Genomic DNA, 14,802 nt, shown 5'->3' on the forward strand with positions numbered 1-14,802 from the left:
AAATCATGTGATGCTTCTCTAATTCGTGTAATTAACAGCACCTGTAACTTACCTGTGGCACCTAACAGGTGTTGGCAATAACTAAATCACACTTGCAGCCAGCTAACATGGATTAAAGTTGACTCAACCTCTGTCCTGTGTCCTTGTGTGTACCACATTGAGCATGGAGAAAAGAAAGAAGACCAAAGAACTGTCTGAGGACTTGAGAAACCAAATTGTGAGGAAGCATGAGCAATCTCAAGGCTACAAGTCCATCTCCAAAGACCTGAATGTTCCTGTGTCTTCCGTGCGCAGTGTCATCAAGAAGTTTAAAGCCCATGGCACTGTGGCTAACCTCCCTAGATGTGGACGGAAAAGAAAAATTGACGAGAGATTTCAACGCAAGATTGTGCGGATGGTGGATAAAGAACCTTGACTAACATCCAAACAAGTTCAAGGTGCCCTGCAGTCCGAGGGTACAACTATCCGTCGGCGTCTGAATGAAAAGGGACTGTATGGTAGGATACACAGGAAGACCCCACTTCTTACCCCGAGACATAAAAAAGCCAGGCTGGAGTTTGCCAAAACTTACTTGAGAAAGCCTAAAACGTTTTGGAAGAATGTTCTCTGGTCAGATGAGACAAAAGTAGAGCTTTTTGGCAAAAAGCATCAACATAGAGTGTACAGAAAAAAAAGAGGCATTCAGAGAAAAGAACACGATCCCTACAGTCAAACATGGCGGAGGTTCCCTGATGTTTTGGGGTTGCTTTGCTGCCTCTGGCACTGGACTGCTTGACATTGTGCATGGCATTATGAAGTCTGAAGACTACCAACAAATTTTGCAGCATAATGTAGGGCCCAGTGTGAGAAAGCTGGGTCTCCCTCAGAGGTCATGGGTCTTCCAGGAGAACAATGACCCAAAACACACTTCCAAAAGCACTATAAAATGGTTTAAGAGAAAGCACTGGAGACTTCTAAGGTGGCCAGCAATGAGTCCAGACCTGAATCCCATAGAACACCTGTGGAGAGATCTCAAAATGGCAGTTTGGAGAAGGCACCCTTCAAATATCAGGGACCTGGAGCAGTTTGCCAAAGAAGAATGGTCTACAATTCCAGCAGAGCATTGTAAGAAACTCATTGATGGTTACCGGAAGCGGTTGTTCGCAGTTATTTTGGCTAAACATTGTGCAACCAAATATTAGGCTGAGGGTGCCAATACTTTTGTCTGGCCCATTTTTGGAGTTTTGAGTGAAATGATCAATGATTTGATTTTTGCTTCATTCTTTTTGTGTTTTTTTCCTTGCAAGCAAATTAAATGAAGATAATAATACCAAAGAATTTGTGATTGCAATCATTTTCAGGAAGAAACTGAGTATTATCTGACAGAATTGCAGGGGTGCCAATACTTTTGGCCACCACTGTAGATATAGATAGATAGATAGATAGATAGATAGATAGATAGATATAGATAGATAGGCAGCACACCAACTTGTAAAGGTGAAAAAAGTGCTATTTAATAGCCCATAATGGTGACGTTTCTGGTCCAAGTGTGAGCCTTTCTCAAGCATTTATGGGCATTATAGGCTATTAAATAGCACTTTTTTCACCTTTACAAGTTGGTGCGCTGCCTCCATTTTTTTCTAATTGATAGATATGTGATGGCTAGGTAGCTAGATAGATAGATAGATAGATAGATAGATAGATAGATAGATAGATAGATAATGTGATAGTAGTAAAAAAGGCAGGCAGCACTCCAAAATATTTTTTGAAAAAAAAAAAAGGACTTTATTCGCAATGTTTCAGTTGTGACCAACCTTTGTCAAAAAAGTTTTTTGTTTTTTTTTTACAAAGGTTAGTCACAAGCGAAACATTGCCACACCATATGGGCGAAAAAAGTCCATTTATTTTCAAAAAATCTTTTGGCGTGCTGCCTGCCTTTTTTACTACTATTGCTACTACAAACTGATATTTGTTTGAGGGCCTTGCACCCAGGACTAAATCATACGGTACTGTTCCAATTTTTTTCTAAATATGTGATAGCTGGCTATAAGATGGCTAGATAGATAGCTATAAGATGGATAGATGGATGGATAGATAGATAGATAGATACTGTAGATAGATAGATGGATGGATGGATGGATGGAGGGATGGACTGGATAGATAGATGGATGGATAGATAGATGGATAGATGGATGGATAGATGAATAGATAGATAGATAGATAGATAGATAGCTATAAGATGGATAGATGGATGGATAGATAGATGGATGGATGGATAGATGGATGGATGGATAGATGGAGGGATGGATGGATGGATGGATGGATAGATAGGATTATAGATCATAGATTACAGATGACTGGAAGGATGGAGGGATGGAGAGTTATCTTACAGATGGTGGCCTGGTGCTGTATACATGTAGACACTGATTTCCTGGCAGTGTTGGGTGGGGGGCAGCCCCCTTCCTGTGTGAGGAAGTCTAGTGTAGTCTGGCCCAGGGAGGACGTGGATTGGAAGTGATGGGCAGCAGAGGACAAGGCAGGTGTCAGACACCTTGTATTGTTATCTATTGGGATCAAAGGAAGTGTGTGAGCAGCCACTTCACAGGCTGCGGGTGAGTGAGGTGGAGCCTGGACCCCCGGGGTCTTCTATAGACGGGAAGGGATTAGAGCTATAAAGCTGCGCTGCAGGTACAGGCAGATCTCACAGCCATCACACCAGACGCCATGGAGAAGGTCCTGCGGGCCGCCTTCTTCCCGAACTCCCAGCCAGCGCCACTGAGGAGCTGCCCGGACACTGTGCCAGCTGCGGGTATGTACGGGGCGCCCACTCCGCGGGGCACCAACCCCCCCACTCAAAAACTTTTCTCTGTTTTATTATTAGACACATTATTCTCATCTATATCTCATGTATTGATCTGCTTCATTTATAATTATACACATTATTCAGTTCAGTCATTTATTCCTCATTGCATCATTTAGTATAATATATAAATATTATTATTGTATTAGCATTTTATTAGTAAATAAGTATATATTTAATACTTCCTACTCGGTGACTATTGCACACATTTACCAGTGTAGCATTATTGATTGCTCCATGTTTTCCTGCCCTTCTCTTGGATGGTGATTGTGGCATATTTATCAGTCTGATATTAGAGATGCCGCTTTATAACAAGCATGTATTTATCATGACATATTACAATCACTATAGGCGGCCATGGATTTAGCTGAGGTTCTGCATGGTCAGATTCAGACATTTCAGCCTTCCACATTTTTTATTTTATTTTTTTTTAGTTCAAAAAGAAAGTCTGTGCATTGATATAGTAACATTGCGTTTTTCTCAATGGAGCATCATTCCTATAGTTAGAAACTATAAGTATTAATTCCTGACATGGGGAATTCCTAAGTGTAAAGGTGGTGAGTATAATCTAGTAAGAAATACTATTTAGGGCTCATTCAGACGTCTGTTTTTCATGTTCGCCTTCTATTCATGTTTTTTGTGATATTGCATTATAGCCTATCGGGGCTGTTCACATGACCATATTTTAAAGGTCCAAACATCCACAAAAAAAATGTGAAAATGTCTGTTTTTGATCTGCGTCATGGATCATACTCACCAATGCAAGGCGATGGCTCCATAAAAAATAGATAGTACTCAGATATCATCCGAGTGCTCTCTGTTTTTAATGTTTAGAAGATTCAAAAATTTTTTTGTGTACAAGAACAGATGTCACACTGATAATGATAATGGAAACAAACCAAAAATAATGAAAACTGGATCTAGCACAATGATGAAAAAGGTCTAATTTGCTTGTACTCAAAAAAATGGAGGCCTAATTCAGAAATGAACTGACAATTTATTGCAAGCTGTAATTTTGTAATGTTTCATGCGACTTTCTGGTTTTACCTTATTAAAGAGGTTGTCCACTACTTTAACATTGATGACCTATTTCCAGGATAGGTCATCAATGTCTGATCAGTGGAGGTGCTATACCAGGCACCCCCGCTGGTTAGCTGTTCTCAGTCCCGGCGGATGCTGGAAGCGCTCAGTTACAGAGCTGCTCCATCTACTAATCGTGGCCACGGCCGGTACTGCACATCCACCCTCTATTGATTTGAATAGGGGGAGGATATGCAGTATCCACCGTCCGCGGCCACTATCCGTAGATGGAGAAGCACTGAGCAATTCTGGCAGCCACCAGCACCTAGAACAGCTGATCAGCGATGGTGCTGAGTGTCGCATCCCCACTGATCAGACATTGATGATCTATCCTAAAACTTTATCACTGTGCAATGAAATTTATGCATAATTTTACTTCTTTTCTACCTCTGCTTGCTGGCAGTGGATAGGAACATCCATATTTACATCTACAGGCTGAAAACCATCAGACCTAAAACTTCACAGAGCTGAGATTTTGCTGTATATGCATTCATTCTAGATAACAAATTGCCTGATAAAAAGTCTGAAATTCAATTTGATATATTTACCTACTGATACATTATTGCCAACTTTCTTAGAGTTTGCAAAAAAGTTTAAACAAGCAGAAAACAAAAGCAAAATGAATGTTTTACTTTTCAGAAACAGGAGTTCAACCAAAGGAATCATGTATCCCTGTGAATGGGATACCCAGCCAGAGGAAGCGGAAGAGGACCTTGTACAGTAAATGGCAGCAGGTGGAACTAGAGAGCGTCTTCGAAGTGATCCCTTATCCAGACATCAGTACAAGGGAGCATTTAGCCAAGATTATCTGTCTACCCGAGTCCAAAGTTCAAGTACGTCAGGGGATGTTAGTCAATGATATCGTATGTGAAGTTATTGTAAATATATCCATGGGAATTTTTATTAGGTTTTATTATGGCACAGAATGATGCATTTCAGAAAAATATAAATGGAATCGTGTCCTACAATGTTGTAACTTACAAAAGTTATGTGTCCACAATGGTGGTGGTATGATACAAAATAGGGACCTGGAATGGGTTTATAAACATGCAAATCAGCTCTCCTCCAGGAAGAAAAACTCTCATATTAACCAATCCAGAGTAATATAAGACAGGTGTGTTCCTTCTATAGGGGAGCTAATTTGCATACTTATTTCACATGGGATATTGCATGTCTCTGTACATTGTCAATGAGAACCAATACTCCCAGGCCTTAGCAAGCAGTATAAGGGCTTCCTTCCACTTGCGTGTATAATCGACGAGTGAAATGCAAGAAAACATAACATTGCACTCACACTAATGTTATTAAATGAGGCAGTGCTCATCTGCGAATTTTTTCCTCCGATCTAATCGGACTGAGGAAAAAATCGCAGCATGTGATTGCGTAAATCTGACAGGACTCGTCAATGCAAGTCTATGGGGGGGCGAGAAAAAAATTGGACAACACATAGACCATGCGTATGCCGCCCGATTTTTACGCACACATCTCAAAGGAAACCCGAAATTTCATTAGCTGAGTACAGTAAATTCAGAGCCAGAATCCTCAGAATAGAGAGATAAAATATAGATAGATAGGATAGATGTCCTGTAACTATTTAATGTCACAAGTCCCCAACATATAATAAACTTGCACCCTTTATTGCCTTCCATGTAGCACTAAAGGGTGGTTAGCCTTATTTAATCTATTAAATAAATAGTTTAAAAAAATTACGTGGGGTGCCCCCTATTTTTGATAACCAGCAAAGGTAAAGCAGACAGGTGTGGGCTTATATTATCAGGTTGGGAAGGTCTCTGGTTATTGGGCCCTTCCCAGACTAAAAATACAAGCCCACAGCCGTCCAAGAAGTGGCACATCACATTAGATGCGCCAATTCTGGCACTTTGCCCAGTTCAGTAATGGTAGTTGGGGTTGATGACAGCTGCAATTTGTCAAAAATCACATCTGCCATCAACCACTGGGGTTTGTAATGGAGAGGTGTCTGTCAGACACCCCCATTATTAATCCGGTTGTCAAAAATAAAAAACACACACACACAGAAAGAAAAAAAATTATTTGAATAAAGACTCCCCCACACTATCCCTCGTTCATCAATTTATTGAAAAAAAAATCCCATGCAGGTCCGCAGTAATCCACCAAATCTGAAGTAGTCCAGAAAAGGATACCTCAAAAATATAAAAAAAAACAGAAAGAAAAACAAGAAACAGTCCCTCGTTCACCAATTTATTACCCAAAATGTTCCCACGAAGCTCCGCCGTAGTCCATGTTCCCCGAATTTGGCTCCAGCGACTGTGAATAACAGTAAAGTGACCGCTATTCACAGGTGCAAGGTAGTGACCACAACAATCATCATTGTCGCTGGCTCCCGCAGCGAGACCCGGCAGCTCTGATGAGCATTATCGTCACTACCCGGCGCCTGTGAATAGTTGTAACTTTACTGCTCTTAACAGTCGCCTGAGCCAAATTCGGGGAACATGGACTATGGCGGAGCTTCGTGGGAACATTTTGGGTAATAAATTGGTAAACAAGGGGCTGTCTATTGTTTTTATTTCTATATGTTTATGTTTTTCAGGTATCCTGTTCTGGACTTCTTCAGATTCGGTGGATTACAGCAGACCAGCATGGGATTTTTTTTCTTCATTTTTTCAATAAATTGGTGAACGAGGGATAGTGTGGGGGAGTCTTTACTCAAGTAAAGTGTTTTTTTCTGTGTGTGCTTTTTTATTTTTGATTACTGGGTTAGTAACAGGGATGTCTGATAGACACCTCTCCATTACTAACCCCAGGGTTTGATGGCAGATGTGATTTTTGAGAAATCACAGCTGTCATCAATCCCAACTACCATTACCCCAATTGCCACCACACCCGGGCAGTCGGTAAGAGCCAAGGTAAAGCGCCACAATTGCCTCATCTCATGTGATGCGCCAATTCTGGGGTGGGTTGTAATTTTAGGCTGGGAAGGGCCCAATAACCATTGACCTTCTGAGCCTGATAATATAAGCACGCAACTGTCTGCTTTACCTTGGCTGGGCGTCAAAAATAAGGGGGGACCCCACATTGTTATTTAAATTATTTATTTAATAGGTTAAATAATGCTAAACACCCTTTAGTGCCACATGAAAGGCACTAAAGGGTGCTAGTTTATTATATGTAGGGGACTTGTGAAATTATATATTTACAAGATATCTATCTATTCTATTTATCTATTCTATTTATTATCTATTATATATCTAATATCTTTCTATCATCTCTCCATATCTTTATATAAGATTGCTTTAATACATGGTGGGCCATTTATATGGATACACCTAAATTAAATGGGAATGGTTGGTGATATCAACTTCCTGTTTGTGGCACATTAGTATATGGGAGGGGGAAAACTTTTCCAGATGGATGGTGACCACTGACCATGGCTGCCATTTTGAAGTTGGCCATTTTGGATCCAACTTTATTTTTTTCAATGGGAAAAGGGTCATGTGACACATCAAACTTATTGAGAATTTCAAAAGAAAAACAATGGTGTGCTTGGTTTTAACGTAACTTTATTATTTCATGAGTTTTTTACAACTTTATGACCACTTATAAAATGTGTTCAAAGTGCTGCCCATTGTGTTGGATTGTCAATGCAACCCTCTTCTCCCACTGTTGACACACTAATAGCAACACCGCAGAAGAAATGCTAGCACAGGCTTCCAGTGTCCATTGTTTCAGATGCTGCACATCTCGTATCTTGATGGTATGGTGTGGTACATGGGGTACAAAGATAGTGGGGCCATTCTTCATCAGTGTAAACCTCAATGCCACTGGACATCTGAAATTGCTACATGATGATGTGTTGCCCTCTTTATGCACTGAAGATGGCACGTTCCCTGAGTTTTTCCAACATGATGGTGCACCACCACATTATCATTATAGGTGTCAGGTCCGAGCATTTCTACATGAACAGTTTCCTGGAAAGTGGATTGGTCGTCGTGGGCCAGTTGAATGGCCACCAAGGTCTCCCGATCTGACCCCCTTAGACTTTTATCTTTGGGGTCATCTGAAGGCAATTGTCTATGCTGTGAAGATATGATATGTGCAGCATCTGAAATAACGGATACTGGAAGCCTGTGCTAGCATTCCCCCTCCCATATACTAATGTGCCACAAACTGGAAGTTGATATCACCAACCATTCCCATTTAATTTAGGTGTATCCATATAACTGGCCCACCATGTAGTTTGTAAACTAGCTTTAAATTAAATAGAGAATTACTGTATGTAAAAGATTATGTTAAAAATGCATTGCATACGGATTTCATATGCATGTCATACAGATGCTAGGTGAGAAAAATCGCATTGTACTTGCATGACACTCGTCCTACTTTTCTGGATCAACATCTGAGCGATTTTTTTAATGCTGATGTGAGTGAGACCTAAAGGTAATTTTTTTGTTTGCCCACAGGTTTGGTTCCAAAATAGGAGAGCCAGGAAAAATAAGAGTGGCAAGTTCAACAGGTTTCTTTATAGAAGAGGATCTTCATTTCGAGCTCGTCATTTCTGCTGGAGTTCAGCATCACCCTCTCGGAGTTGTAGTCAAAGAGACCCTCTAATTCCCATGCCCCAACCTTCAAACCAGTCTGTAACACATGGGCATCCTAGTCACCAAGTATCCTCGATGCAACAAAGTGGATATCCATCCTTTGTCCCACCAACAGAAGCCCATCAGATATCCCCTCCAGTTCCAGAGCAGTTCTCTGATGAGTCTTATGTGCACACCTACGAGGAGCAGAATCTGCAATGGCAGAACGTCACCTCCAGTTCTGAATATGGCTGTGATGCCATGTTGTGTGATACCCAAGGTGAGCCATTCACCATTCCTTCACAAGGCTCATATTGGGAGATGTTCCCTCAGACAATGAATGAAAATGGGCAGCAGACATCCCTAGGGTATATATCTGATGTCATATACAATGCAGCCATACTTACTAACATAGGAGATGTCTAGATTGGTCATTATATTCCCATGAAACCTCTAGATCAGTGTTCCCCAACTCCAGTCCTCAAGGTCCACCAACAGGTCATGTTCTCAGGATTTCCCTAGTATTACACAGGTGATGGAATTATTGCCTGTGCAGGTGATGGAATTATCACCTGTGTAATACTAAGGAAATCCTGAAAACATGGCCTGTTGGTGGGCCTTGAGGACTGGAGTTGGGGAACCCTGCTCTACATGATTACTGTAAATGCCTGTTCTTACTGCACAATCCATATCAGATACATTTATAAGATTACATGGTAATGATGAACCTTGATAACCTCTCAATCATGTTATCGGGTGAAGGCTATCCAGCTGTTTTTTTATGAATACATTTGTGGACAAAAACTATAAAAAAGGAAAAATATATTTTACTGTTATTTCATTTATTTGGTAGAATGTAGAATGAGTTTGAAAAAATAAACTAATAGATTAGAGTGTGAAACTTCCTTACCTGTATCATGAAGTCATACAAATATCACACCATGCTCGGGACTATACAAAGAGATGGGTAGAGGAAAAGCAGTTATGCTTAGTAGAGCGCAAAGAGATGCTTTCTTCAAAGCACAGCACCACTGTTATACATAGGCTGTGACTGGTATTGCAGCTGGGTCCTATTCAATGAATGGGGCTGAGCTGCAGTACCAGAGACAGACTGTGGTCAGTAAGGGGCGCTGCGGTGTGCGGAGTATCTGCCATGACTGAAGTCCACAGTGCATTCTGTTCACTGCTATTACTGTTATTGGGGGTTCTCAGGGCTATTAGGGGGCATGGGCTACTGGGAGTCTTGTGACTATTGTTCTTATGTTATTAGGATAGGGGTAGCTTACCACCCAAAAATTTGCGGATGATTGTGAATTTTGCCGCATTGTTGGAAGGTTCACGTCCCCTATATCATTCAGTCATTACCAGACTTTGTGGAGTGTTTTTCCTGGTGCAGGAGGTTTGTAAGGCTATGGACCCACTATCAGTATTTGGTCAGTATTTGGTCAGTATTTCTTCTCAGGAGTGGGAGCCTAAACCAGGTGAGGGACAATCAGAGAAAAGATATAATAGAAACAAGTCACCAATTCTGCATTTATCACCCACTCCTGGTTTTGTCTCCCACTCCTGAGAAAAAATACTGACCGAATACTGACCAAATACTGATAGTGGGGTCGTGGCCTTACTCTGTAATACCACTCTCTGCACAATCATAGAGAAAACCATGGGGAAGTCCGCTCTCCGCTTTGTATTCCATCCATGTGCCAGTGCTCAGAGCACCATGAAGTAACTGGCTTAAACACACAAATAATGAAGTGTCCAGCATCACAGCAGATTTTTGGTATTACAATTTTGTTCTTTTTTATTTATCGATATATGTGACATAAAATCACATCCAAGCTATGGAACTCTGGCCCTGGTCGGCTGGCATGCCTCCGATCTCATGGACCCTTCAGCTATGACTAAGGGCCCTTGTGAGCAGAAACGAGTCGGCTATTCATGATTAATATTCCATATCTTAGATGTGACAGTTAAATATCCTCGTTATAAAAAAAATATGGAAAAAAAAGAACCTGCACACCTATAGTAATAACTTAATATGCAGGTGCACAAAAACGCTGAGGCCGATATACAAACATCTACAAGAGAAAAATCTTCAGCTCACCCAATGTAGTAAATCCAATTAAGTAAACTTCCCATTATGGACGGTAAACGGATCAAGGCTTTGTGTTGATAGCAAGCAGAATAAATCCAAATAAAGTGAAAAAGTCCAAAATATGTTCAATATATAAACAAGATTTATCAGTATGGGTTAAAAAGTAGCACGTTAAAAGAAAAAAAATTAAGAAAGTGACTTTCTTTTTAGCCTATATTAATACATTATGTTTTTATATTGAACGTATTTTAGACGTGATACCGGACTTTTTCACTTTATTTAAACATATATACATACACTATGTATCATCACACTGCGATTAATAAATACATGAATTCTATTATTGCTATACACATAAAAAGTGTATAAGTCCACCTGCCAGCGACAAGGTGACCTCAATAGATGGACCCTACATCTTTAAATTGACCTCCCCTTGTGCCAACATGGCCTCAAATAAATGGAAAAAATATGGGATGCAACTTGGCTGTAAGTAAAATCTCTCTGGGAAAGATGGGTGAATAAAGGTGAACGGCACAGGAGGCCACTACACCTAATGCACAAAACAAAAACAACTTAAACCTAAAACAAGGATAGCACACCGATAATATTGAATTAATCACAGGGGCACAAATACGATGTGGCCAATATACAAACATGTATGCACACACTGTGCGTCAGCGCACTGCAATCGTTGTGCCCTCTGAACCATGCACCATTGGCACCCAACTTTCCAAGACAGGTTTTAATTAGATCGAAGTCAGAGCCTAAGTATTTCCAAAGTTTATATTGAGGCCTTTTTGGGCACATGAAGAGGTCAGTTTTAAGATGTAGGGACCATCCATATGAGGTCACCTTGTCACTGGTGGGTGGGCTTATACACTTTCTGATCAAAAAATGTTAACCAAGTTAACCAACATTTTTTTACATGTATTGCAATTGTGTAAACATTTATTCATTAATTGTAGTGTGCTGATACATAGCGTATGTATGAATATTAGTTATATATCCTCGTTCTGAAATTATGAAGCACCAACATACAGCGGAGTGCCCCTATGTGACCAGTAGTGGCTATGATCATTCACTTTGACAATTGTGTATTCACTCATTTTACAACTCCAGCATTGAAGCAATATTCTTGGTGTGCATGGTTACATTACAGAAGGGTTTGTACTATCTGGGACATTTATGGCATATCTACTGGTGGCACGTACCCTCGAGAACAGGACCTGTCATTTGAAGAGGTGCCCATGCATGTTTAGTTTTCTCTACTAATTTTTTATTAGAGTTCCCAAAATTGTCTAGTAGGCATGCTTGGCAGTTTTCAGAATTCCCAGTTGGTGCGCAACAGGACTCCATTTTTTTAGATACATGATGGGACCCGTATATATCAGACATGCCCTACACAGGAATAACCATTTAAATGTCAATTAAAACAATAACTATCATTTTTGTTGCCATTCCTTCATAACGCATAATAGGAAAGGGTCTCATAATAGGTGTGCCTAAAATAAAAAGTGATCTACTAATTCAATTGCTTAATTTGCCCTCCTCTATTAATATGTTTATTCTGCTGTTTTCTATTTATCTGTCGCTTGAAAATCAGGGTGCCATCAGGTCGTTGAATGGTGGTCTGACATTTTATGCAACATCACATCCCTCAGAATATTTGTTCCCCAGAGGCGACTCAAGCAGGTGAAATGGGACTTTTGAAGTGATGAGTATAGTTCTGCTTGGTTTGATCCCCTTTGGTGGTGAAATCCCATGTAGAAGCCCCCATTACAAGAAGAAAAGCATTGGCAGGTAGGGGGAGTGAAATATGGGCCAAGGATCGGAGAGGTGGTCTAGCGGAAGCTATAAATGTGACCACTCCAGCCATACTCCAGCTTTTCCAGAACTATATATACCTGTAAACACACAAAAGAATTGAAAGAGGTGATTTTTGGCAGAAATACGCTGAGCAGGTCTACACCTACTTTACTAAATAATGCCTAGCTTTTCCAGCATATTCATCCCAATGATTGTTTTACCATAATATCTCCTAAAGGACAAGTACACAATAATATTTAGGTCTAAAATCCTCTAATCTTAACATTGTAAATCAAGGTTTTCCGCCTTATCTTCTATCGGGAGACTATTTATTAGACCTTTGTATTGTTTATTACATTGGTTATAGACAATCTTCCTCTCTGCCATCAGCTTATCTCTTATTTTAATTTTCGATAGCATTATATTTCAGTTGATTCTTGAGGAACTTCATGTTATGAGCCGCAATACCAGTGAATATCACAATCATCTGTAATACCAACTAATCTTCATGAACATTACTTTAATCCAGCCCCTAATTTCCAGATGATTGTGAGAGAGATGGAGCTGTGGATTTACTTACATTACCTAATCCCGCCATAACTTTACAGAGCCAGGTTAGAGCTGTACATACCGCAAAAATAAAATATTAAGTGTCTTTTAGAAGGGGCTTAGCAGATATCAAAACATTAATCGACAATGTTAAAGTCCCACAGTCTGTCTCATGTGTGGGGTTTAGCTGCAATTTCACAAGCTCATCACAGCAAGTGGAACAAACGTCACATCTATGTGAGCAAGTGAGACCACCAGCACATTACAAGGTATATGCATCTATATGGCCAACGCTCTTCTGTATACACTGAAGAGCAGGAAAACTGCACTATAGTGGTAGTTAAAATTACTTCAATCCAGCATCAATAAGACTTGATAAATGTTGGATTAGGAGACATTCGGAATTATCAGATGGAGCAGGCTACTTGGATGGTTAAAACAGGTGTAGAATAGTTGAAAAATAGAAGGGTCTGATGGGGTAAGGGTTTGGAGAGGGAGGAAAAAAAAAATAGTCCTCTCCTCATCCCTAAAATTATACTTATCTGGTCCTCTCCTCATCCCTAAAGTTATACTTAGCTGGTCCTCTTCGATCTGGAGATTCTTCATATTAGAGGTTTCAACAGGATTCTCTCTTCATTCCCAAGTAGTGATCATTGCCCGCCCAGGAAATAATTCTCTGCATGCCACATATAAAGATGAGTCTAAGAATGAAACCAGTGACGTGGATAACATTTGATATTTTATGAAAATGGCACCTGTGAACAGGTGGAATATTAGCAGGTGAATAGTCAGTCATTGAAGCTGATATGTTGGAAACAGGAAAAATAAACAAGCAAAGGGCTCAAGTGACTTTAAGGCCGAAATTGTGATTCATAAAGGACTGGGTCAGAGCAGCTCCATGACGGCAGATCATGTGAGGTGTTCTAGTTATCAGTTTGACATCTATAAAAGATTTATTCCCAAAAAAGCATGCCCATAGATAGATATGTGAAAAACATGCATAAAACAAATACTTTGAATGGGGCATCAGAAGCAGATGCAACATGGATGACATTATACAGCTATAATGTGGACAGTATTAGTCTGACTATAGCTCCAAGGTGAGATAAGATTGTTACTAGATTTTGCACTTCTACCAGCTCTCTGATTCTTCTCTGCTCTATGTAGAAACAGGAAGTCTCTTGTCCATGCATTTATCATCCCCTCTCCAGCTACTGACCTGACTCAGCTGGTCCCTCCTTCCTCCCCCTGCTATAGACTTTTGCAGCGAATCGTGAGTCATACAGGGAAAACTGACCTCCTGTTTCTACATAGAGCTTAGAAGGATTCAGCTAGTCAGTTTTTAATCACATGATGTCATAGACCTACTGGAAAAGAGAAGAAGTAGCTGGGTAGAAAGGTAAAATGAGCAATTGTAAGTACATAGTGTTATATAAATATGATGACTGTAATATATTAAAGAGGATAAAAACTTTGATGGGAGGAGGAGTGCTTCTTCAAAAACAAAATAACACCCATCACACACAGTGGCAGAAAGAGGAAGCAGTCACTGGTTGCCACCAGATTCCCGAGGCGGCAGGTGGTCAAAAACAATATATGGAGTGACTAAAAGACCTGCAGAAATATTTGGCAGCAGCAGACACAGAGGATTCAGTTTGCACAGCATCTGTATGACGCGAGGTACCGCATTATATGTACAAACTACCTAAACCACACAATATAATCTATAGTTTGAGCAGTTTGTAGAAAGAATAACTTTCCAAATATTGTAAAACTAGAAATAAAAATACTGAAATACATTTATGGTGAAATAAAGAATAGAGAACTTTTTCTTTTATTATGTAGTCACTAAAAATTCAAGGGTCATGACACAAATA

At 40.1% G+C, this 14,802-nt stretch overlaps 1 protein-coding gene across 1 annotated transcript; it reads left to right on the plus strand.

Annotated features, from left to right (window-relative positions):
* The first annotated feature begins 2,703 nt into the window (after positions 1 to 2,703).
* On the plus strand, positions 2,704 to 8,924 carry SEBOX (SEBOX homeobox). The gene is made up of 3 exons (XM_073669301.1): positions 2,704 to 2,788; positions 4,559 to 4,752; positions 8,359 to 8,924. Exons 1-3 carry the CDS (start codon positions 2,704 to 2,706, stop codon positions 8,899 to 8,901), a joined length of 822 nt encoding a protein of 273 aa, XP_073525402.1. The 3' UTR covers positions 8,902 to 8,924.
* Positions 8,925 to 14,802: the final 5,878 nt, after the last annotated feature.

Source organism: Phyllobates terribilis, unplaced genomic scaffold (genome assembly GCF_046119375.1).
Source record: "Phyllobates terribilis strain yellow unplaced genomic scaffold, ASM4611937v1 Scaffold_2__4_contigs__length_985480577, whole genome shotgun sequence".
NCBI lineage: Eukaryota > Metazoa > Chordata > Amphibia > Anura > Dendrobatidae > Phyllobates > Phyllobates terribilis.

Bases quoted from the DNA above. Each gene is read 5' to 3' on its own strand.
- SEBOX (XM_073669301.1), top strand. From the start codon at position 2,704: ATGGAGAAGGTCCTGCGGGCCGCCTTCTTCCCGAACTCCCAGCCAGCG. The intron at 2,789-4,558 runs GTATGTACGGGG...TTTACTTTTCAG, and splicing joins GGACACTGTGCCAGCTGCGG to AAACAGGAGTTCAACCAAAG. The intron at 4,753-8,358 runs GTACGTCAGGGG...GTTTGCCCACAG, and splicing joins TACCCGAGTCCAAAGTTCAA to GTTTGGTTCCAAAATAGGAG.